This window comes from Python bivittatus, unplaced genomic scaffold, assembly GCF_059951505.1.
Source record: "Python bivittatus isolate LINGU-HERP-01145 unplaced genomic scaffold, Pbiv_v1 ctg000690_np1212, whole genome shotgun sequence".
NCBI lineage: Eukaryota > Metazoa > Chordata > Lepidosauria > Squamata > Pythonidae > Python > Python bivittatus.
In genome coordinates this window covers 1,374,633-1,400,936 of record NW_028277096.1, presented here as the reverse complement: position 1 = coordinate 1,400,936, position 26,304 = coordinate 1,374,633, and the positions used below count along the sequence as shown (strand labels likewise).

The window sequence follows — 26,304 nt, the reverse complement described above, 5'->3', positions numbered from 1 at the left end:
GTTTAAGGGCCAGACCAAATGCTTTCAGGCTTTTCCTAGTGTGATACCCACTCCATTTAAAGAAACATGCATTAATAGTCACTTAATAAGCAGTCAAATATCTTCAGATTTAAATTGAATCTTGAGTATTTTGATTTTTTTTAAAGAGGTCATTATGCGGATTATTCCAATTTAAGATATTTTGTTCAGCAAACAGACATAAGAATTGTGGTCCACCAGGATTGGTTCTGGAGTGAAGTGGGAAACTCAACCTGCGTAATATTGATTGTAGCTTACTTGATTCACCTCTTTCCCTCCTTCCCATATTTCCTTTTAAATGACACATGCCTCTCCCTTTGTCTACACTCTAAAAGCAAGATACTTGATCAAGTAAAAAAAATGGTGTATTAATCTCTGTGATCAATCTGTGGTTTCTGTCTCTGACACCTATTAGTGGGGATTTTACAGAATTCAGTCTTTGTGAATTGTGATGTGAACTGACTTGTTGTATGAAGCTAGAACTACCATATCTGAATTTTTCATGTCTTCAAATTTTACAGTGCAGTTCTTGGTTCAAGAAACATTCTGAAAGTTTGTGTATTTTAGTATTAAATGTATTTACAAATTTGTGCATTTAGATAAAATATGCTCAGAAATGTTTTTGGTGAGAAAATAGATACAGAAATAACATACCATGTACAGATTTTTGTGCTGAATCCTTTTTCAAATCCCACATTACAGTGGAAATTGGATAGAATTAACTTCAGATTGAACAGATGTGAAAGTGACGCAGCCCATAAATAGCCATAAAGAGACTGATTTGCCCATCCTTGGCTGTCAGTCACTTTCTCCCCTCAATGAGAGAATTTGAACCTGGCAAAGGAGACTAAAGGATAATTGGTTGCACATTCAAGTATCTGTTTATGCCATTTATTAATAGTCAGCAGTAGTAAGTAGTACAGGAAAACCTTGATTCTTCAGACCTCCATTCTGTAGACTTTCAATGCAATGGGCAAAATTTTATTTTGAACTTCAACCCCAAATAATGGACAGTTTGTTTTTGTTTTTTTCAGAGCAGACAAATGATGTAACAATTTACCTCATTTATTTAATTATATAAATGATATTTTATGTCATTTGTGCCAGTTCATTTACATATGCAAATGACATAGATTGATGCTATTGATGTAAGCACATCAGGTACATAATTATACAAATGATGTAAAAATTTCAGTAATAAATTGGGATGCAATGAATGCTCAGATTTAAAAAATAGCCCATGCCCCCCAAATAGTATTAAATCAAGGTTTTACTGTACTGCTACTTCTAGTCATTAGCAGGGGCGGGGGAGCAGAGGAAGGGTAGGCAAATGATGAAATATGCAAGCTCCGCCCTTTTTGTATATGTGCAGTGACCTACAGTATGTAAGGGGCGGAATTTCCATTGTAACGCTTGCTTTGTCATTCTGGCAAGAGAGTCAGCCTCTGCTATTAGTAATAGGCTGGAGTTTTTACTATACCACCCTTAAACATCAGCAAGGAGGGAGTGCCTAGCTAATGTCACAAGATTAAGCTTTCTGGTTAGCATTGGAATGGGAGACCAGCAGGAAATTCCAGGAGGGTAGGCTAGATTGGGGAATTGAAGAAACATCCCAGAAGATAACAATGGCAAACCAGGAGTCAAGTTCAGCTTGAAGCAGGTTAATCTGTTATCCCACCACCTTTAAAAAACAGCCACACTGCTTTATAATGAAAACACTCAAGGAAACAAATAAAACAATAACCACAAAAGAAAGGAAACCATAACCCACAGACACATGTGAGATTTCTGTTCACTCACATGGTGCTGAATTTTTTGTTGAACGAATAGTTTTGACTGAGGTATGTGTGGGTTGGCCTTGGTCAGTTCTGTTCTTATTTCTGCTATTCTGTTGTTCTCTTGTTATTTTTTTTCTGTTAAAAATGTTTATAATATTGTATTTTTAATTCCTTGTTTTCATATTTCTACAAATTGTAACTTGCCCTAAGTTACTCAGTGAGTTGAACAGAATATGTTTCTAATAAATGAATCTGATTACTCAATTAATCCACTTTTTGAGTTCATATACTGTACTGAATCAGAGACTAACCTATACAATTTGATTTGTTTAACATGCTAAGCTACAAAGAAACCAGCCAAAGTTAGTGCTATTCAATTTAATGTATTGTGCAAATGCATCTGTTCAATCTTTGACCATGTTAAATGGGTTGTATAAATAGAGGTGACTTTCTGGGTCCATAAATATGCCTGTTGCAGTGGCACAGAGTGTGACATGTACTGGCTTTTCCATAGCAGAATCCTATGTAATGACAAACAGTCTAAAGCGCAACCTTTGTGACACAATTGCAGTCCCTTTGTAACACATTTAGGATAGAGTTCAAATATAGAGGTACCGTATCAACTCATCAACCATAGAAGGTATGTGAATTTTTGCTTGCTGATCATCATCTCAAGGGAACACTCAGCATTTTCAGGTGTTCTGGCATAACCATTAGCTTTAATGTGTTCATCGTAGCATGATCTAAACATTCAAAGGCATTGCTGTAGTCAATGAAGCATGGATAAACCACCATCTTACAGCAGCCATCTGATCTCATGTCCCTTTTTTTTAAACTTGCCTGTTCATTTAGTATTTCTCTCTCCATATAAGGCTTTATTGTTCTTTGTAAGATCCTGAACAAATTGTTTATATGATGAATTAGTGCAATTGTCAGTAATTTATCTGTTCTCTTGTATCTTTTTTCTTTGGTACAGATATATAGACCAATTTTTTTCTAATATCTGGGCCATGCTGTTTTGCTCCATAGCTACCTCTTGGCATAGAACTGTTAACACTTTAGCTACCTCTTCTCATGCAGCTTCAAACAATTCAGTAGTGATTTCTGCTTGACAGCTAGTCTATTGCTTTTCATACCTCACTTTCTAGTAGTCCCCAAATATATCCTCTCTCTACAAAAGTTTCTATCATTCTACAATCTTGCTTGTAAAAAGTTTCAGTATACAGATAGTCCCTGGGTTAAGAACACCTGGTTTAAGGATGACCCATAGTTAAGAATGGAGCCTATGGTAGCAAAATTTGAGTTAAATGATTTGAGTTAAATACACAATGGTCACAGTACTACTTATACAGTATTATACAATAATACTTTTCCAGCTTATGTACAAATTCAACGTAAGGACAGACCTTGGGAACAGAACTCGTTCTTAAACTGAGGATTACGTGTATTATCTTTTTCTGCAGTTAAATGGTGTTTATTCCCAACTACACTGTTTCAAGCTTTAGTGCCTAATTTATCCTGGAATAATGGCTTTTATATATATTTTATTTGTATCTTTTTTTGTATTATTTAGAAATACATTGTATTTCTTTTTACATTTTTAGTATTGGTACTTTTAATATTTTAGATTGTTTTACAATCTACCCAGGGAAACTCTGGCCATTGGGTTGGTGAAAATTATTTTTCATGTGATCCTGATAGGTGGATGCTCTGCGAAATGCAGAAATGGAGAGAATAACAATATCTTTTGTTCATTTGTTTAAATTGAAGCAGTTATAAACATGAGATGCATGGGGAAGGGAAGTATTAATTGTGTGTTTGTCAATTGAAGCAGTTGTACACATGGCCATCTAAAGAGGGAATTCCTCTATTGCTTTGTAATATGTGAGGGAATGAAGTTGAGGTTTTCTGTGCTTGGGAAAAGTAGCCGCAGCCAGGCAGAAACGCTTCTCACCCCATTTCCCTCATTTCCCTAACTCAACCTTTACCCACAAGCATCCAAGCCGGCGTTCCAGCTGCCTGTGATAGTTGAGCCACACCCAGGCATTTTCAAGGACCTGCTGATGTCCAGTGGCAGCCTCACCCCACCCAGGCTCTTAGCTTAGAGAAGCAAATGCTAAGACAGAGTAGAGGTGTGTGTGTAGGAGGAAAGGTGATAGGCAAATGGCATACAGACGGGAAGCAGTACACTTTTGTTTGAACTGAGTATTAAAGAACTGAGTATTAAAGACCTATTTACATGGCAATATCACCTTGCAAATCCTAGAAGGGTGGAGAGCAATAGTCTGTTGTTGGGGAAGATGTGTGCTGCAATAAAGTATTGTGTACAGATTTACTACATTATGATGTGTCCTGTCCTTGGAAAGTAAAGAACCCTCACATAATATATGTGTAAGATGAACCCCTCACTTCCCTCTTATTAGTTTCATACATCACAATAGGCTCTTCTTTCATGAGCCTGTCTCTCTGAAGTCATGGGTATGTTAAACCAATGGCTCCAGTTCATGTTAAAAGGCCTCAATTAGCACCTCCAGGGACTCAATACCCGAGCTCTGGAATGTGCTAAAAAACAATATCTCTTCACACCATCAGATAAAGGTAATGATTCTCAAGCTGAACTCTATTCCTTTGACTACATGGGCATACCCATGCAGTTTCTTGGCAAAAGTAGAGAAGTGGCTTGCTTTTGCCTTCTTTGGAGATTTTTTTTCCCAATTTCCCAGTTGTATTGTATTAACTTTATTACAGTCAATTAGACCAGTACAATAGTTTAATTTACATCCCTGGGATTTCCTGGTAGTCCCTCATTCAGATATTAACCAGATCTGACCCTGCTTAGCTTTACTGAGGTCAGTCAAGTTGTGTTAGCCCTTTGAGGTAGTTCAGACAAGAAGCACAACCAGGAGCATCAGCACTAACTTTATTGTAAGGATACATTAAACAGAATCTTGCAAGACTGAAAGTATTTCTCCCCTCCTCTCTTTTTTGTCTCTGGAAAACTAGGGAGGGTCCCTTCTGAAACACTTCCCATGCTCTTCCTCCACCTGCGGACTGAGCTACCTCTTAGCAGACGGTTGCCCTGGCTGTGGTTCTTCCTCCTGACTCCCAAAGTCATTCCCACATACCATCACAAGTTGGCTAAGCGCTGATACTTTCTGAAATGCTTGCAATCAAGTGTACCCTAATCTTCTTTGTTTAAGCTTAGATTCCTGTTTTTTCTCCATGGCTACATCACATTCATTCAAGCCAGAGGCAAAAGAACTGACCAGAAGGGGTTTGTGCATTTCCTTTCTCCCTGGGCACCAAGACCCCCATACTAGCTTGGCTTTACTGTTCATTTTAAACAAACAACTGGAGTCGAGGCAACCAGATGAGACTGACATCTGCTTCTTCAACTCTTGCCAAGTCATTGCTGTTCCATAGCTAGTATGGATGAGAGAGGCTACAGATGCCAAGTTCTCTTGGAAAGGCACAATGCATTCTTCACATTTCTCTCCCTCTTCCACTGGTTTTGTTCCTTTCCTCCAGTATACTAAGGAGTGCATCTGAGATGGTTATGATGCTGCTTGAAAGACTGCAAAGAAGAACTTCTCAAAGGGCTGGTCTTGCTTAGTGAGGAAAAAAAAAGCCCAAGGGGTGATCTAACAGTCCTCATGAGGAGATAATGCCACAAAAGAAAATCATTTAGGACAAAGGAGGCAGTATCTGTAAGAACTGTAGGACAAATTAGAATCAGATGAAGGGCTTAAAATCATAAGAATGGTAGCATTCTGGGAACATGGCCCTTAAACAGTTGCTGACGCACAATCTCTCCCTACAAATTCAAAAAGTCATTTTGTGTCCAGCACTTTTTTACATACAGACACACACACTCATATTTCAGAGAAGAACACAGGAAGCTGCTTCACCATAATGAGGCCAGTAACCCAAGTAGTACAGTGATGCTCCTCAGATAGGCAGAGGTACTCCCACCCCTACTTGGAGAGGCCATTGCAGAACTGAGGTCTACCCTGTTGAGCTTTTCCTTTTGTGGAGAACAGAAACTGATTCATGGACAGATTGGGAGGGCATGCAGACTCTAGGAGAAAAAGGAAATCTCCAACAGTTTCTCAGGGAGAAGACGTTCTGTAGTAATGACTGCAGGACTGCTGTTGAAAAACTCCAGTGGAAGGAATTATTTCAAAATATCCTTTTTTGGAGGTGGGGGGATTTAACTGAAGTGTGGAAAGCCAGGGAGACTACAGAAAAATTATCGTACAGTGGAGGAGTACATGTATCCCATGGTTACCTTAAAGCTAAATTAATTTAGGAACCATACACCCTACTCATGGGAATTTTTTCAACATACTGTTTTCCTTTTAAATATTTTTAAAATAAATTATCTATCATCAAATTTAATATGAATCCTAGTTGTTTGGAGGCACTATTTATGCTTTGAGTGCTATAGATTATTCTTAATTTTTGATAGCTGAAAAAAAGTTGTGTAGTGTGGACTTTAATTCTCTCCTTAAAGAGTTATCTGAAATTCTGAATGGCCCATGGAAACCATAATCTAATACAAATATTTTAGTAACTGTTTTGCTAGCAGATTAATGTGAGGAGGAGCATGGAATTAGTTCTTAGGCTTCTTCCCAGGTTTAGTAGATGCCAAGAACATATTTGTAAAGTAAGATTGAAAGTTGGTCCTACAGCATGGGGACTGGTGGGCTTTTATCTGTTCGGAAAATTGTAAGCTGACAGAATCTTCTGCCAGCTCGATCTGGACAATGAACCAAATTGCATCTCCAATCTTAAATGATGAGTCCCTAAAGAGAGGGACTTTGAACTTTCCAAAACCATATTATATTATTCCAGGTAATACTCAAAAGCTTGGGTGCAACCCAGCTTCAAGCAAACTCTACTGTATAACACCTGATCCACTGAGATCAGGTATCAAATGCACAAACTCATTTAATTGGTATCAAAATTAAATCTAGGCTGCCAATATAGGCACTACTGAGAATCTGGAAGTTGACATCTACATATCTCAAGGACACTCAGCTGGGGAAGGTTGCCCTAATATTTGTGCTTTTTTTCATGATAAAAGGCTATTATCAGATCTTCTTCTGCTCCTTCTAGAGGAAGCAAATACACAATACATACCCAGAATTCATCCAGATTTTCTAATTATCTCAAAACGTTGGGTGCACATCACCCCATCTCTTGTTTTTGTAAGCTGGAACAATGGATTGAATGAAAAGTAATGCCTTCAGTGTTATAAATTGCCAACAGACGGCAGTAGTAATGCATTAGAAGCTCTGACATTTTCTTTAGCATATGTTCTGTCACTTCAGTTGAGAGAGAGTTGCTGTGAGAAACTTCTATCTTTTCCCAAAATTGAAGGAATACCTTCATGAGCATCTGTTTGATGCAAATGAAAAGGTGGAAATAACTGTCAGGACCTGATTGAAGAGATAAAATGTTGAGTTCTTTCATGATTGCTTTAAGAAGCCTGTCCATTGTAAACAGAAGTATGAAGTGAATTGTAATAATTATGTAGAAAAGTAACAGGTAACAAAATAGCTTATTCCAAGGATTATTTTCCTATTTCATTTATTAAAATATCCCTGCTTAAACTAAAGTTATGGAGATGAACGCTTTACTTTTCATTCAACCCTCATATATAGGAAAATACCTCACTGAGGGTGATCTTTTATTATTAGCAATAGGAAAATTTGCCTAATACTCTCCCCATTTTTATCTTGAGTCTCTTTGCAAGATCTCTGTGAAGACTGTAATTCTCCTATAGTAAGTTAAGACTATGACAGAGTCATGTACAGGTAGTCCCTGGGTTAAGTAAGGATGACCCATAGTTAAGAACAGAGCCTATTGTAGCAAAATTTGAATTAAATACACAATGGTTCAAGTTAATTACACAATACTACTTATACAGTATTATACAATAATACTGCTGTGGCTTACATACAAGTTCGACTTAAGGACAGACCTTGGGAACGGAACTCATTCTTAAATTGGGGACTACCTGTATTTGGTTGTTTTGTCCATTGTCTTTAGATCCTTCCTTTTGTCCAAGAAGTTATAGATAGATATGTAGTATTTATCTTTCTCCAGTTGTATCCACAGTCACTTGCAGAAGTTTGGGCTGAGGGATACCGATTAGATTGATAATCTGATGGAGTCTAGGAACACCTTTTCAGATCAATTAATCTCCTGATTTTTACTGCCATAGAGTAGCATGGCTCACCTTCTACAATGACTAGACCAGTGTCACCCAGGGAGCTTTTAATGAGTGTGGATTTGAATCTGGGTTGCCCACTCTTAGATTAATCCTTTACCCACCATGCTACACTTGCCCAAATTCACATTAATCCTAGATTTAGAGCCAAACGCTTTCTCTGTTAAACAATATTTTCTTTTTCTTATCTAGTTGAATGATCTATTATTAATCATGCATATGACTTCCTATAAAGGAGCAAACAATTCCTAATAAGACTCTTTCCTTCCTTTCCTTTGTCTTTGGCAGGTATTGACAGAGAATGGTTTTGGTGTCATCACAACTGAAATCCGCGAGGCTCCAGAGTTCTATTACGCTGAAGAATATCATCAGCAGTACCTAAGCAAGCACCCTAATGGTTACTGTGGACTTGGAGGCACAGGAGTTTCCTGCCCTGTTGGTATTAAAGTATGATCCTTACTCACAGAGCAACAAATCCTTAAGCAACGTATCAGATGTAAAGAAATGTGCTTTGGATTTTTACTGCAGACTTCAGTGTAGCTTTCACAAATGTCATGAAATCAGTGGCATTTATTTTCAAGGAAAGGCATAGGACCAAGTTATACACGAATTAACTGTAGAATCTTCCTTGGACTATATCATTTTGAGTTTAGAAAGGAAAAAATGCATTTTTAAATAGAAACAAATTCATTACTTTTAGAAAATCTGCACATTGGAGGAGGGTTTTCTACTTAAGCACAGGTCTCTCTGTCTTTTCAGAAAATGAATGGCCCCCTAAAACTGGAGAGGGCCACACTTAAAAATATAGGGACATCTGAAATGGCACAATCCATGATGGTTTATATCAGAGATCTGCAATTTCTGAAGACATGAAGGCTACATTGGTCTTTCTATGCCATGTTGAGGGCTAAACTCCAAATAGCAATGTCCATTGGTACAATGTTTGGTGGAGCTGTATTTTTTAAATGAATGAATGCCTTAAACCATTGCAAGGGTTAAGGTTAAGGAAATGTTGCTTAACCCTCCCCCAGTCCAAAAATGAGGGGGGGAAAGTTTGAATGTTTAGCCCTACCCACGCTGGGGGCTGGAAACATGGTGCTGGTAGATTGTATGTGACCTCTAGGCTTCATTTTTTGCACACTTATAATCTTGCTGAATATATATGCATATTCAGACTCCCATTACGGCCATGTGGAGTGATATGCTTTGAGTAGGATTCAGTGGGGTTTTGTATCATATATATGCTAAGATAACTTTTTACATTAATAATAAAAGCTGAAGAATTAAGGCAAAGGTATGCATTTCAGGTTTAAGTAACAAGAAAGAATATTAGCAAAATTATTGGTGGGGGGTGCTTCCTGGGGTTGAATTGGAGTTGAGAAACAGGAGGCGAGGGCAGGGCTAGCATCCCCACACCTCTCCCATTTCTTCACTCAAAATACCCAATCTTGCAATTCACTTCATAAATTAGTACCAGAGATACAATATTAACAGCTAGCCATTAGCTATTAGCCTGATACTTCTGTTCCAGGTTTGTGGTACCATTGTATATATGCTTCTTGAAGTTAACTGCAAAATAAATTTCAAGTGAGAACATTATGTAGCTGTAACTACCCTTAATAACTATAACATTATACTTGAAATGAGGTATTTCCTGAAAGTAACTGAGGGATGTGAGAACATTAATACTAAGTTTCTTAACTGATTTCTCAGCTTGATTTCTGAAATGCAAAAGGGAAGTTTCATGAGGTCTTCCACTCACAGATTTCTTTCATGCCCCAAATATTGTTTTATACAAGCATGTTTAAGAACGTGTTCTCTAATTCTTCCAACCAGTCCCCAACCTCTTACAACAATGTACACATAGAGTTTCTCAATAGTGAGAGTGGATCGCATGGAAAAGAACCAAAGTAGGTTCTGTTGACCTCTGAACTGGTCTGAATTGGTAGGGAGATTGTATTAAAAATATAACAATAAAGAGCTGCAAATATAGCTGATGGTCCATGTGTGCTTTGTACTATTATCTCAAGTACATGAAATCCAGGTCTAGGAGTTGACTTTTGGCTCATAGCTTGGTAACTACAGATCAGATACTCCTTCCTGGAGGTCTCTTGAATTCCACATAGCCATAAATATCTACCCTCAATCTTTGTGATGCATGTTCATCTCTCTTCCAAATGCTCTGCTGTAACAAAGAAGTATGGGTAGAATCATGAACTGGCCACATCCTTTAAGCCACACTCGCACAACCACTTCCAGCTATTTGCTTTTCACCCCGTTGTGCATTTCAATGTCAGCCATTGGGTAGGTCTTAACATGTGACTCTGTCTTCCCTCTTGGATTTCCCCCCCCCCTTTGAAATGCCTGGTTCCTATAGTAACAGAATGTATTGTATTGAGCATTATACCTCTGAATTGTTCTATTGTTCACTGTCAAGGAAACCAGCACTATCTATAATTTCCCAGCCACTTGGTGAAAAGGAAATGAAAGGGAGAACAGGGTATAATAATGATGTTGGTACCTTACTCCTGCTGTCCTTGCTCCTGGCTATAATATTGGTTGATGTGGGTGGGGGTATTCTACTGGGTGGGACCTCTTTGGCAAAACAATGTTCATTGCCAAGGAGCAATCACAAATTACAGCTTTAGAATCACCACTGTTTAAGATGAAAAGTGCTGTTGGAGTTTGTATTCATTAGCACATCTGATGCTAGATTTGATTTTGGGCTTAGCAAAGCATCAAGAGGGGTTTTCTCATACCAGAAAGTTTATTTCTCATGGTGGTTGCTTAATGTTATGCTTTTGGGTCATCATTCTAAACAGATCCTTCCCAGCCTGACTGGAGATTGTTTTCATTTATGTACTGCCCAGAAATGCAACTGATCTACTCATTGCTGTTGGTTTCTTGGCCTTTGGGCCCATTGTACAGAGGTAACAAATAATTTGCCTCCTTGGTCATAATATGGTGATGTGATCTAACCAATCCAAACATAGGATGAATATATTTTCAGAGGGACTGTTGCATTTGCCTCCTGCAAGAAAAATAGGAGAGCCTTCTGGTACCTTAAAGAATCATGGCCTGTCTCAATTTCTTCCTAATCACAGCATAATCATATTTGGCAACATGGTTTTCCAACCATGTCCCTATGATGTTGCCTTCATCTTATCTCAAACCATGAGTGAAATAGCTTAAGTAGCCCCTAGCCCTACCAGTGTTAAAGTAGTATTTTCCATCCCTATTTCAACACCATCCAAGGTATAAAATGGTATAAAATCTATTGGGATTTGTCTCAGTGACTGAGAATAGAGCCAGGTTAGAGTTTGGCAATGGAAACAGCAAAATTCAACCTGGTATTGTTTTCTGCCACCTCAAGGATGGCTAAGTAGCACTTCAGCTCATCAGTGGGGAAAGATCCTCTGTATAACATAACCATTTACAAATGAGAATATCAAATACATGAAAAATATTGCTCTAGTGCTGGAGTGGGCAATCCACAGCCTCCATACAGCTGCAGTCAGCTTCCCAAATCTCCCTAGGTGGATTTGTAATTATTTTTTTCACATTTGAGACTTAGGGAAGCTAACAGGCAAAATTTGTACCATAGCCTTACAGAAATGTAAGGCTCCCATTACTCCTTTTAAAAAGCCCATCTCCTCCAAAAATTGGAATCATTCTTTCTTCTGCTGGATTAGATTAAAGGGTATAATGGGTGGCTTAAATTGTAGCCTCTTACCAGCCTTCCCCTAAAATTAAAAAGGGGAGGGGCTTGACATTTTTGGGGTCTGCCAATTCCCAGTAGTTATAAAGCCATCTCAGAAAAAACAAGGTGCTGATTTGCTTAAAGTATAGCTGTGTTGTTCTATTGATAGTTGCCCTTGTCTGGTGCTGTTCATAGAGACTATCTGGCATTTCAACTCCATAATCGGCCATGTAGAAACTTAACTGCACACTGTTTACAAACAAATACTTGCCTTCCTGCCTTCCTTCCCACTCCCAAAAAGATCTGGGTGGCACTCTCTGTCCTCCCTCTATACATACAGTACATACCTGTAGAGCAGTATAATGACTGTAAACCTCACCTCCCAGACAGGTGCCTGCCTCAGCCCCAATAAGCGCTTGTTCCATAATAATTGCACAATGACAGAAAAAAACAGGATTTGCCATCAAGAATCCACAGTCTGGGGAGCAGTGGGGTTGAAAGCCAGTGTCACTAGATACCCAATCCCTGCTGCCTTCATGGTGGATGCACGTCTGGATAGTGCCTAATTCTCAGCCAAAGGCATGATGGCTGCCAATATCAGATCCCTTCAAAGGGGCCAAGGTGCTTGTAGATGAGATCTTAAGTGGAACCAAGGACAAAAAGAAAGCCCTGCTCATATCGTACCAAAAACTGATACTGGGACTAAAAGGGACATGGATCATCCTAGGGGTATGTGACATGACCTTTGAACAAATCACACCAGCCTCAGCCTGAGTCTAGAGGAAACCCTACTGACAAAAAGGGGGGATACAAATAACAAGTGTCTCTCCTGCCAAGTTTGATCTTTGCCCACATATATAATATCAGATACATAGATCCTAAAGATGGTATCACATAGTCACGTCATAGATTTCATCACCCCTTTGGACACACAAGGTGACCAAAAAGCCAAAAAAAAAAAAAAATCACATTTTCCTGAAGGCCATCAATCACCTTATCTAACAAGTGATTGAGCACGTGCCTTTGGGCCAGAGATTCTTGGGCTTACATTCCATATTTTTCATTGTTGCAAGAAAAACAAGATATGATGCAACATCCTGACTGGAGCAAGTGAACTATTGCACCAGATACTGCCAGTTCTGGATGCAGACTCTGATACATGATAGAATGTCTCCAGAAAAACAATATTGAAGTCTCACTGAAGTTACAGAAGATCTACGTACATACTGTAGTCATATCCACCCATCCCACTGGTAGTTCCTGAGGCTCGAATGCAAGAGTGTTTGCTAGCAATTGAAAGCCCTTCCATCCGCCCTGTGGTCAGCTCCTAGAACAGTGATGGTGAACCTATAACACTCATGTCAAAGGTGACATGCTACGACATTTGGGATGACACACCAGTGTTCACCAACACCCGACAACAACTATTCTTCCTGTTTGAGTTACCAAAGAAACTGAATTTGTTTTACCCGTATTTAATTTTTGTAATTATTTGACATGTCTTTATATAATACATAGCACCACACATGGATGGACTGGACTTTTTAAAATAAATGAATATCTAAAGAATTGTTTCTCTTTTGTTCGGGATGTGTGTGTGTGACACGCCAGCAGAGTCAAGTTAGGGATTTTCCAAATTTTTGACACGGCGAGCCCAAAAGGTTTGCCATCACTGTCCTAGAATGTTCATAGAGGTGATTGTGATTGTTGTAGCCATCTCAAATCCCAGGGAATATGTCTGTACCTCTTTCTATATGACTTGTTTTTTTCTGATCTGCATTTATCAAGGAAGGCAAAAATAACTATAGTGCAGACCATCAAGGGCTGAGGTTTCCTAAATCAGTGAAGAAAAGAGCATCCTTTAACTGGCATACAGCCTACAACACCTCAGTACCATTCTCAACACTAAGACAGTGTCTTCTTAATGAGCTAGAATTTTGAACCAAGTTTTATTCTTGGCTTCTGGTTCATGGCAACCCAGGAAGTCTACTTCAATTGTAACAAGAACCAAACTATCAGTAACGGTTTCCTGATCAGTTTAACTATTTCCATTATATGGAACAGGCAAATAGGAGTGATCAGACAGCACACCCTAGTATCTTGCTTAAGAATGATAACTCACAGCATTTTCTGTGAAATGGGCTATTATTTTGTGTTTCTTATACTTTAGTGATAATTGCTTATCCTGCCAATAGAATTCATGCCATTTCTAGACTAGACTTACAATTCAATTTTTCATTGATTTTGTGGTGGGAATTTTATTTAACTTTTACTAATAGATGCATGATTTATATATTTTTCAAAAATATGGACCTTCACCCCACAAAGTGACTTGGAGGTCAGGGAGGACTTTTTTTCACAAAATGGGCATTTTTAAAAGTTAGCTGAATGCATTATGATCAATCTGTTATGTGAATCAGTTCACTGAAGCAAGATAAAGTCATAAGGAAGTTGTTGAGCCCTTTGAGTTGAGATTATTTTGTAGATGTCTCATCTTGAATAATAATTTAGACCTAAGGAAGTGTGTGGGACCTGAAAATGGAGCATACTCACTTTTTATTACTAGTTTCCTCAGAAAATTTGGCACTTTTCCTCTGAACAAAGGGCAATCTTAAGTGTATATTTTGGCCTAGGTTTAGAGACCTTCTCTTCTAAGGAGTAATTTATTGGCATAACCGTGTGTGTGTGTGTGTGTGTGTGTGTGTGTGTGGCATCATTAGTGTCCGAATCATTAAGTAAGATACGACAGAATGGCAAAATGTCAGTATCCATTTCATGCCATTTTGCTTCATGTATGTCAGAGAGATGGGAGACTTGCTTGTTAGCTCAACTGTGGCAAATAGCAATAATTTACAGTTTGGGGAAAAGGGTTCATTCAGAAAACAGCTTGTGGAGAGAAGGTCAGACCTTTTTCTTCATACAAAGGGCTTCCAATCCATATTATCCCCTATAACTGCTATTTTCTTAAAACACACACACACACATAAGCCCAGGGATAAAATGTTTTTTTTCTGTTCTGGGCCTTTCTTCTTAATTATTGGCACTTATGAATATAATCTGATTTGTAGCCAGAATATATCTGGCTGTAATATATGAACTAGAATATATCTATTTATACCCATCAGCTTTCAATGAGAATTATAGATCCAATCCTTCTCATTCAGATTGTTTCTTTGAGTGTCACAGTTGCTTTCAGGAAAATGATACCTTTTCTTCTACACTTCCTTCTTTGACATCACTCTGGTGCCAGTTGAGTTTTTCAACACTGTCAGAGGAGATTCCGGTATATTTATTTAGAAGTCCCTTCTCTTGAAGGCATGGCCAAATCTCTCTATGAGACATATGAAAAATAACCCCATCCTCTAGACCTGCATTATCTAAGGTTCAGTAGAGCAGGGTCATAAGAACATAAAGACCATGCGGAATTAAACCAAAGACCTCTTTAATCCAACATCCTTCTTCCCATATTGGCCAACCAGATATCACTGGGAAGACTGCCAGCAGGATATGAGTGCAATTTTAGAGTACTGAGAAAAATATCCCTGTGATCTAATAGCCATTGATAGTTTTACCCTCCATGAATTTGGTTTGCCCTTGGAGACTGGTGTGGATAGATGGCTGTCAATTCTGCCAACACCCTGCTTAATTAATGGAATCTGGAAATGAGCCAAGCAATTTTTACATATACTCATAAGCATTTATTCTTCATTGCAGAGCTCATAAGCATGCACACCCCAATTAATTAGGGAGCTGGGAGTAATGAAGCAAGTAAAAAGACAACTAGAGCAACAGTGGAAAAAGCTTGAGTTTCACCGAGGACAAATGAGATCTCATATTTGGGGGTGATGATGGCAGCAAAAATAGTCTTAATTTTCTGCCACTATTGCATCTCTGCAAAACCATTCAGAGAGCTATTATTTTGGGTGAAAAGAGAATAAATTGCCTCTCAGACAAGACTGGAGGATTTCTCAAAAGATCCCCATGACTTGACTACAAAGCATTATGAGGATAAAGATCAATGTGTGATAATCTGTTGGTAAACAGACCATAGTATTCAGAAATGTAAGATTAGAGCAGGAATTACAGATGTCCAATATGTAAATTTGAATGTCAGAAATGATTTAAAATGGATCTCTTTAACTTTTATCATGCATCTTTTCCATCTTTTCAAATGATGAAGAAACACTCCCAGTAGTTCCTCTCAATAAGGGGCTTAATTTTGACAGTGTAATTGCTGAATTTTTAAAATCATTTTGAGATGGGAAACACACACACACACCAAATTTGTCACCAACCATCTCATTAAAAAGCAACATAATAGTGCAGGGTAAATACTAAGGTAGGCTTAACACAGTTTTAAAAATAAAGCCATCAGTCCTCACCCCGCAACGCATACAAACATAATATCCCGGGTCCTGCTTGTGTATGTAATACGGGCTTGACTGCTTCTCAACATCACCACACATATTGCATCCTCCTGTCTCCACTTACTTTTAGGTTCCACCCACTCTTTTCTGGCGCCATCTATTTTTTGAATGGGCTTTTAGAAGACCCCCTACCCCATGAATGAAAGTACCTTGCCCAATCCCTGTTCCTCCAATTTTTGTTGAAGAACAGTGATGCAGGAATGAAGGATAATAGCTAAACTTACTACTTAACCTTTGCATTATCTTTCATTTGACCAGGTGTCTCTGTTTTTGTTTCTGCTGAGATTAGGGCTGGAGACTGTAACAACTGGTTTATTATTATTACTATTAATAATACGTTCTGTTCCTCCAAATGAATATCACAGTCTAATTGGGTGTTAACCAAGGAACTAAGAGGGATTGCTATAAAATGTTGCTGTTCTGAGTAGGATAATTTTAGCAAAATTAGTTGTTTGAGGTCCAGTACGTTTAAACTTTCTAAGTATTTAATGAATCCAAATATTGAATGCCAAAAGCAACAATTATGATTTGTATGATGTTTGACCTTTCTCTTCACAATGTTGATCTCAGTTTGAAAATCACAATATTTTATTTTCTCCAGTTATTTTTCATCAACTTAGCTGTCTCTGATATTGCCACATCGATGAATCACACCTTTTCTGTAACAGTAATATATGGTGTATTGTGTTTTAAGTTCCTATCAATTTCAGTTTTGAAATCCCACAAAATTTTTATCTTCTCATTTTGCAAAACTTTTTTAGTTCCCAGTGATCTATACAAATAGTAAAGCCAAGTTTTCTACATAAATTCCAGGGGACAATTTTCATGGCGCTGTATCAAGGCGCTATAGTATGTCCACCCTGTTCAGTGGTTTTATTACAGCCCCTAATGAGATTGTCTACTGGTTTATTTTACATAATTGCATTTTTGGCTTTGATGGTATTGGTTTGCAGGGCATGTTCTTGAGCTGCTATGATTGTTCTTTTTTATATGTTCCAGGTTTCAACTAGAGTCATGTTAGATTTTGATCTGCTTTTCTTTCAGCATCATACATATTCTGGCCATAGAATGGCTTGCTTTTCCAGGTGTTAATCTGACTTTGAATTACTTCAAATTTAGTTTTTGTTGTCTCCAAGAGCTTTTCCTTACAAATTTTCATAAGCAGAGCCTGTTTACTTTTTGTCTGTAATCATTCAGACTATGTTTTTCTTCTTGCAATAGTTTTTTACAGCACTATTAATAGTGCTTTAACCGGCACTATTTCTGGATATGTATAATCTGTGAATGTCACTTCTTGGGTAAAAAGCATGATGTACGGTCATTAGTTTTCTTGTTTTCCTATCCAATTTGTCTAATTCAGGTTGGGGCCAGTCCATTATCCCTGCTATTTAGCTAATTACATGGACTGACCAAGTGTTCATTGCTTTAACAATATTTCCGTGATGTAATTTAGATTTTAAAATATTTTGGACTCATTTGATATAATTTGAACTAGTAGTCTTTTTAACTTGGTCATACAGTAAATCAGAGGCTTCCATTAACCCTAAATTTTATTATTATTTCATTAAAAAAATAGCTTTATATAGAAGCCCTTCTAAAATTGCTGCCAAACTATAATCAAATCAAAATTATTTTTTCCTTGATTCTGCCTACCTCTTTGTCCTAGCCTCTACTTTTTGGAATGTGACCCCTGGAACTCCTCTTAAAGATCAAATATTGCCCTCAGTCTCAAACCTGCACAGGCCTTTTCTTTACTGGGATAGCTGCCCTTTTCCTGGGTACTTGCAACACTTGACTCTTTCACCATTCAAAAAACCGAACCCTTGGAAATTTCAGAAGCTTGGACACACATTCACCCCCTTGTTGCTGGGCTTGCAAATACCAGGCAAACCCCAGGATTCCATTATGACATCATCCCAGGTGACCTAGCTAGTGCATGAGGTCACATGGGGCAGGGGAAATGTGGGCTGTGCCACTTCTAGGCAAACACATTTGTTCTGACCTACACAATGAGGATTGTAGGAAGTACTTTGTTTAGTGTTTAGTTTAAAAGTGGAGGACTCCTTTAGAAAGAGGGTAAAATGCTGCTGCTTGTGCTTCTGTTTCTGGCCTCCTCAATGAAAGTCTGTTATGCAAGTAGGTGGAATCTTTTTTTAATGTATTTTTTCCATACATCCCATGAGAAAAATATGACAATCTTGGAGCTGTCTAGGTCCTATTATCACAGAGTCTGGCTAAGATATACAGTTCCAACCAGCTCACACTCAACTTTCTCACACTTGGAAAACGGGCACAAATTTAGAGGAATGAATTCCATTTTTTTTAAACAGAATTAAGTACATTGCCTACCGTTCCAATTTCTTCATGTGGCCTGAGTCCCAAATTCAGAGCCACTTCATGGACAGTACCAAGACTCAAAGAGGGAACCCCAGCAAGTGCGTCTGAAACCCTACCCTGGCAGGTCAGCATCCAAACCAAAGATAAGCTTATCTGCAGAGGGGCAATTCTGAGCAGCTGGTGGATCCTGTCTGCAGCTCGCTGCTTCATGGAGGATCTGTAAGTATTGCAAAGAAGATATAAGACAGATGCCAATAGATTCAAGGGAAGTGCAAGCATCTTTAGGAAAATAAAGGGTGATAACACAGTCTCATAACAATTGAGTAAGGACTGAGGCATGCTAAATTGATATGGATGCAACTAATGGCAGGGGAGAACTAGCAAACTGCATGAGGAAGGAATAGAACTTTGAACAGGAACATCCACGTGGTAACAATGAAAACACTCCTCTTTCATATTCCCACCACCAGTCCCCGACAGCAGGCTAATTCAACTTATCCTGCCTGCTCTACTTCGTTTGTTGTAGGATCCCCATTCACTGTTTACCCAGCCAGTTGGAATGAGGCAGTCTTAGCTAATGCTTTGACCTCTTTTTCTCTGTCCAAGCTCCCAGGTACACCAATCCATACCTTACAGTTCAGGCCATTCCAAGCTGGGAATTCAAGGGATTTTGAAAAAAAATGGGTAATTTGTAGCTTATGTATAGGTTCAGTTCAAAAGATATACTCATCTTTTATAACATTTTTGCACTAAATATACCATTGGTTCAACTGAACAGTATATCTTACTTCTTGATTCCTCGGGCCAGCTCTTAGGGTCATAGATACATTTCATTAATGTGTTGATGCCATCTTCTTTGTTCCCAAGTTCTTCAGATCTCCCCATAGTGGTCAGCTTGCATGGGAAGCCTTCAGAGAAAAAGAAGTTGGACAGGGTGATCATCCATGAAGATTTCAACAGTACAAGTCTGAGAAACAACATTGCTTTGATCTTGTTGGATTCTCCCATCAACTTCAGTGAAAAAACGACACCAATTTGCTTGCCCTTGTTGCAAGACCTCAGCATATGGCAAAACTGCTGGGTTGCCACATGGAAGACCATAATGGCTGGTACTGCATTTTCTAATCCAAGACTGAGCCAAATACTCTCCCCCTAAATTTGTCAGTTTATCTACAATCTCAAGTTAGGGAGGCATTTCAGAAATGGAGAAATCTAGGTGGGGTGACATTTTTAAGCCTTACTACTGATAACTTCACTTTTCCCACTGCTCCTGCATGTGCTTTTGAAAAGATCTTTTGGTTTCTTGTCCTTTCCAGTAGGAAAAACTTTCTAACTCTGCCTTCTATTTCATAATGGCCACCTTGAAATCAAATCACAGGGAGGGCAAAAAGAATTGCATCCTAGTTCTTATTCTGATTTTTTATTTATTATTATTTATTTATTGTTAAATTCATATGCTGCCCATCTCCCCCAGAGGGTGGCTCTGGGCAGCTTACAATTAAAAACCAACACAATAAAAACAATAAAAATATAAATACGCCCGATTAAAACACAAATAAATCTATAAAAGCCATATAGAAATCAAGAAGATGGGGGAAGCAGTATCAACCATCCCACGAGCCAGTTACAGCAGTAATTTGGCTTTGAGACAAATTAATCAGCCTTGAGTCAGCCCTTCAGGGTAGACCAGGTCAGGAAATAGACACTGCATGAACTATTGGAACTCTATTATTATAGGGTATAGTGTCAGACACCTGAAAGCCTGATAGAGATTATTTCTCTCCCCTCTTATGCTAAAGAGAATCGAGATGGGGAAATTTTTGAATTGCTTTCCTCACCCAGCCACCTCCCCCCCCCCCCCCGCAAATCTATCCAGGCTAAGGTGATGTTTACATAACGGTTGTTGAATTCCTTCTTCAAGGCCATCTCCTACCTCCTTTCAAAATCGAGGGAATATTAGGAAGCAAGGGTTTCCTACCTAGAGAGGAAGAGGAGTAAAAAGAGTCTTTACAAAAAATATAGTCCATAGCAGCAGGGAAGGTGAATGATTTAGCACCTTCAGAAGCAAAAACCGGAAGAGGGGATGGAATGCTTTCATGGACAGTCCCCCTCTCCTGCATGAATTCAAACTAGAAATGAAATCTTGAAAACTTCCGACACACCCCTGCTTTTAGACATCGATTGTTGCTATTGCTACTGTGAGGGATAACAATTGGCATTGGTGGGTTCTTGGGATCTCAAAGTTTCAGATAAAGGGAAGGGAATAAAGCAGTAACCAACTTCCCTTCTCCTTCCCAGCTTAGGTTGCAGACAAGATTAAAGAGAAGGGCTCCCTATCAGGGCTCCCTTAATCAGCTATTAATCAGGGCAGGCCATTTTTATGGCTGGGGAAGGTGTATATGTATGTGTGAATGTGTATATGTATGTGTGAATGTGTGTATGTGAGTGTGTGTATGTGTGTGTATACTGTATATAAGGGTATGTGTACATTCATGTAGTTATATGCAAATGATTAGGCACCCCTGGTCAAACTGTATGTTTCTGTGAATCTCTAAGTGCTACAAGCTGACACAATCTCTATGTAGTGCAAAGTAAAGAAATGACATCTTTCTACCAGTCTGAATGCATACATATCATTTATGGGCAATTATATACAGATTCAAAATAAGAAAACAGTGTGTATGGCAGGTGCAGTTTGGACCCTTCCTTTGGCAAAAATAAGTTTTCCTGGAGCCAGCTAAGAATCTTCCTTGTTTGCTTTTGGAACATTTCCCACTCTTCTGTGCAAAATTCTTTCACCTCAGAAATATTCTTAGGGAATTTTTATAAAGTCTGTAATCTGGGGATTGTAAAGGCCTTTTCAAAACCTTTATTTTCTTTCCTGCAAGTACTTCATAATTAATTTGGAGGCATGTTTTGGATTGTTGTCTTACTGAAATAGCTGATTGCTTTTCAGTTTTAAGTTCTTCACTGACTGTGGGACATCAGTTTGAAGACAAAGAAAAATCTCGACTCGAACTACTTGAAAACTATTATAGGATACAGCTGTGCATATATATGTACATATACATATACTTTCAACAGGCCCAAAAGTGAGGTTAACTTTAAGGCATTTTCAAGGATTTCTACAGATGAGTTTATCTAATAGCTTATATGCATTACTTATTTTTTCTCTAGAGCAGTGTTTCTCAACCCTGGCAACTTTAAGATGTGTGGACTTCAACTCTTAGAATTCCCCAGCCAGCTTGGGAGTAGAATTCTGGGAGCTGAAGTCCACACATCTTAAAGTTGCCAAGGTTGAGAACACTGCTCTAGAAAATGGTGGAAAGTCTCTCCTACTGGCAGCCAAATTTCAGCAGCATAGTCTTGTGGATCTGCAAGGGCCATAGAAAAAGGGATCAGGGCCACATGCTGCCGACCCACCTCAAGTTGTGCATCCATGCCTATTTCTCCCTTCCCTTCCCTCATAGTTTATGAGACCAGGATCTCTTTCCATCCCATGGGAACAAAGCTGGGCTTTCTCTGACATCATCCCATGAGATTGGCAGGGCTGCTTCTTGTTTATGGTGACAGGATAGTCATGTTTCCTTAATGTATTCTGTCCCCATTTTTATTCCAGCATCTTCTGCATCTATCTGAAACAAATACATTGATATTTTTATTTTGCCAGAACATAGAGCAAATGGCTACAATCCTTCCCAATCCAGATACCATCCAGATGTTTTTGACTAAGGTGAAATCCTTCCCAATTCAAGCAGAGAAGGAAATAGAAGTACCATGGCCCTTTTTGGCTGGGTGATATACCACATTGAATAGACTTAATATAAATATAGGGAGTCAGCTATTTTCCTCTTGACCTAGTTGACAAAGCAACAACTTTATTAGTTTCTATTTCCAGATCCAGCAGCTGACCCCTCTCCTGCAGACAGCCAGGCTTTTTTTTGCTGAATTTCCAGAATAGTGGTTTTGTTCTGGATAGACACAGCCATGAGGCTGAGGTGAAGCACCATGTGGTTGATTCCTGTCCACTACTGATTGATTCTAAACTGCTACTAGGCCTTCACCCTTTCCTCTGTGCCTGCAGATGATGAGAAATTAGCCAACATATTAACGAAGATAGAAGTGACTCTACTAGACAGAGACATATGTTCCAAGGAAATCCAGGGACTGACCGAGAATGTCTTGTGTGCTATTTCTAAGGAAGGCATGGAGGAGACCTGCAAGGTACACTTAATTTCATCTTGAGCTATTAGAAGACCCCAATATGTCTTCCACAGCAGACTGAGGCTACCAATGTCCATGTTTTGTTACTCAACTTTCAAACAGCTAGGGAAGATCTTTTAGGAAAGTATCAAGCTAAATCTGTTCCTTATTCCACAGGGACATACTAAATTCAAGTCGTAATATTGGAGACTGGGTATGCAGAAAAGGGGAAAAGACATGTTATTATTTTCTTTGCTTTTTATTATTTTCTTTACTTTGCCCTTCCCTTCTTTTCTCTTTCTTCTTTGATGTCTTTGTGGCCCTTTGATTTGTTTGTTAGTCCTTTAAGTATCAAAAATAGGAGGAAGGGTTTTGCTACAACAGACTAATCTCTTGTGTATTTTATGTGGGGGAGGAAGAATACAGAAAAGTTTCAGAAGAAGATCTGTTTTGTTTTTTTTAATAGAAAGGTTATTTGGTGGGCAGTTGGAAGCGTAAAGAAAAGTATGAAGGGAAGGGGAGGGCAGTGGCTGGAGGATTAAACTATGTTTTAAAGCATTTTTATTATTTACGTAGTACCTATTGATACATATTAGAAAATGCAAATCTATGCCTTTTGGTGTTTACAATCCAAAATCCAAGCCAGGAGAAATAAGACATGGAAATTAAAATGGAGGCTGGGGTACGTAGAGGAAAACTGCTCATTTCTTTTGGGTAAAAATTCATAAAAAACTTTGACAGATTTGTATTAAAAAGGAGGAGAAAGCTGATCCTTGCCAGGTGAGGCATAACTGAGGTCACCTACATTCAGGATGCCAAAGGTGCATTTGATTGCCTGTCCACCATTAATATATTCTCTTGAACCATTCAAAACCCATTGCTTGTAGGAGTTTGGGCTATTTCAGCTGTACTTTTATTTCACCAGGTTGAGAGTGGGAGTCCCTTGGTCTGTGATTCTGGAAGCAACATGAAATGGTTTGTGGTTGGCATAGCAAGCTGGGGGGGTAACTGTGACCAAGAGGCAAGCCCCACAGTCTACACTGTAGTCTTCAGCTACCTTGACTGGATCCAAAGGGCAACAGCTCAAGAAGGAAAGCCGTTTATTCCTGAAGGAGTGGATGACATTGGATCTTACACTGAAGTCTTTATTCCTGATTCTGTTTACTGTTCTCCCCGCCTTTCAACAGCCTGCACAATTGCTCCAGTTTTGCTACTGATAGATTCAGTTTATACTGAACATCTTTTTGTTAAAAAATTCTGATCTTGTAAATTGGTCTGCCCCCAATCTAGCACCTTCCAAATGTGTTGGATGAAGATTCCCATTCTGATTGGAGCCTGACTTGTCTGACATTTTTGGAAAACAAAGATTGGAGAAGGCTGCTGGAAGCTGCTCTAACTCTCAGCAGAGCCTCCTCCGATTAAACCTTATTTATGTGTAATAAATAGGTTTTTTTAAAGAATTAAAGCTTTTTGTGCTGAAGTAAGAATACTTCCTGCACAGTTCCTAGCGCTGTCTTTATTACCTATTGAAAAGGACCTGTGTGTATATTTTGTGCAAGACAGGGAGACATCCTGTGGCCACACTGGATACTGCAAGACATTAAAAGTATCTCCTCAAAGGATACTGCGCATATAAAAATAGCTAGTGGTGACAATTCAAGGTAGTCCTACACTTCTGTTCTTCCTTTGAATATCACTTCTGGGAAGCTTTCCAGAACTTACTATGCTTGGTTTCCTACGGAACAGCACTATCATAATTGATATCCTAGACCAGAATCAATTCTTCTGGTCTGTTGTTATTCTAGCATCATAGATATCCCAGTCAGGGTGGGCCCAAGATGTTTTGCTATTGGAGTGGTAGGGCAAGATGGTAGTCTTCTCCCAAATTATGTACAGAAGTAGACCAGCATGGTTGTAAAAATCTGATTTCAACATTGTTGATGAGATAGCACCCTCTGGTGAGGCTGGTTTAAGGGGTCCTAAACTAGTCTTTATTGGCATAGTAAAGGTAATGGCTGGTGTTAATGATCAAGGCAGCTACCAGAGCCCCATTGCCAGTCTGACCACCAACCCCTGACCTTCTCATAGAACACTAGCAGTGAAGAGATGTGCTGCTGGGATGAGGAATACTGCAAATTGGGGGGGGGAAGGGGGTTTCAGTCAAAGATACTTCTTTATTGGAAAGCAACCCTGTAGTCCTGACCATGGCTTTCTTCCCAAACTGCATGCAGACGGTGACATTCCTACAAGTATTGGGCAGCCTAGTTCACAACTGTATGTAATTGCAGCTTGGGAAGTGGTCTGGGCTGAAAAAGCAGCCCCACACCATTGTGGGTAACAGAGGGTGATTTGGATTCCTAGCCCCAAGACATTGCAGTCTCCATAAAAATCTGCCTTAAGCTGAAGGGAAAGTCAGTTTCTTTAAATAGCTCTCTGAAGGACCTCTCAGGGTAAATCCAACACCCAGACTCATGCAGAAGCCTGTTGTTCAAGGGACCTCCTGCAGATAGTTGTTGGGCTTCCTGAAAACCCTTAAAAATGAGTCTAGAAAAAGAGACTCCTCTCCCCCTGCCTATGTTGCTGTGTGGATTTGTGTGGAGGAGATATTTGCTGCCCTGTTGCAAACTATAGGAATGTTGGTTTTGTCTTTTGGGGGAGAGAGACAACTGTCATGTCGGTCCACTTTCTTTAAAAATAGAAGAGGTATTCCCACACATCTGGAGGGCACTGGGTTGGAAAAGGCTGCTCCAAAGAGCTTGTTCTGCTCTGAATATTCTTTTGTGTTTCAGATAGTTTTTATATATGGCAGCTGGTCATCTCAGCTGTAGGGGTGCCATGCTTTCCTGTAGGTCAGGTTTTTCTTCATAGGCTTTTTGCCTGCCTCTCTAATTGATAATGCATTTATTAACCTTCTGCTGAATGGTATTTTCCTGTATCTGTGACTAAAAACAATTGTTGTACAAAAAGAATAGGTTTTAACTGAAGGAATAATTGCTTCTTCACGTGTCTTCTTCCTTGCCCTTTATATCAGTGTACCTTTTTGGACAGCCCTGTTTTTTCTACTGAGGCTAATCCTGAGTTTGAGAAACTGTACCCCAAGAGGAACTCCCAGAAGTGGGGGTCCCTGCTGTTTCCTATCCAATTCCTAGCCTCATCACAGAACACCTGCCCAAATCCAGTAAGATTCAAGACATTCTTTTTCCTTTACTCTCAGCTAACTTTTCACTATAAATAGTTACAAACACTTTAATTTCTTGCTCTCAGAGTCAAAGATGGTTGCTTAAAGCAAGTAGTAAAACAGAGCTCTTCTTGGTCTCACAGATCTACAACAAGATTTACACAAATATAAGAATAACTTTACAGAGCAGCAGCAATGGAACTCAATCAGTCCTGAGGGGCATGCTAAGAGAATGCAATCTCTCTGCCTCTCTTGCTCTCTGTTACCCAAGAGTCAGGAAGGGTATTTTTCAAAACCCATTAGCTTTAAAACACCCAAAAGTCAATTTTAGTTGACTTGCAAAAGTTTTGTTTCCTTTACCCTCCTCCTGGCCCTTCTTGATTCCTCTTGTGCTCCTCCCTCCTGGCCCTGATCCAAATCCAGATTGT

The 26,304-nt window shown here is 39.0% G+C and overlaps 2 protein-coding genes across 3 annotated transcripts in view; both read left to right on the top strand.

Moving 5' to 3' along the window:
• Window positions 1-13,300, top strand: part of MSRA (methionine sulfoxide reductase A) — a 252,621-nt gene extending 239,321 nt beyond the window's left edge. For both annotated transcript variants that reach the window (XM_088152314.1, XM_088152313.1), the window contains one exon: window positions 8,320-13,300. In XM_088152314.1, the coding sequence (XP_088008440.1) occupies window positions 8,320-8,484 (165 nt within the window). In that variant the 3' untranslated portion in view covers window positions 8,485-13,300. The remainder of the gene's footprint in view (window positions 1-8,319) is intronic.
• Window positions 13,301-18,239: 4,939 nt separating this feature from the next.
• Window positions 18,240-23,959, top strand: LOC112542540 (serine protease 55-like). Its single transcript, XM_088152553.1, has 5 exons — window positions 18,240-18,294; window positions 18,489-18,714; window positions 19,363-19,604; window positions 22,580-22,719; window positions 23,624-23,959. Exons 1-5 carry the CDS (start codon window positions 18,240-18,242, stop codon window positions 23,957-23,959), a joined length of 999 nt encoding a protein of 332 aa, XP_088008679.1.
• Window positions 23,960-26,304: the final 2,345 nt, after the last annotated feature.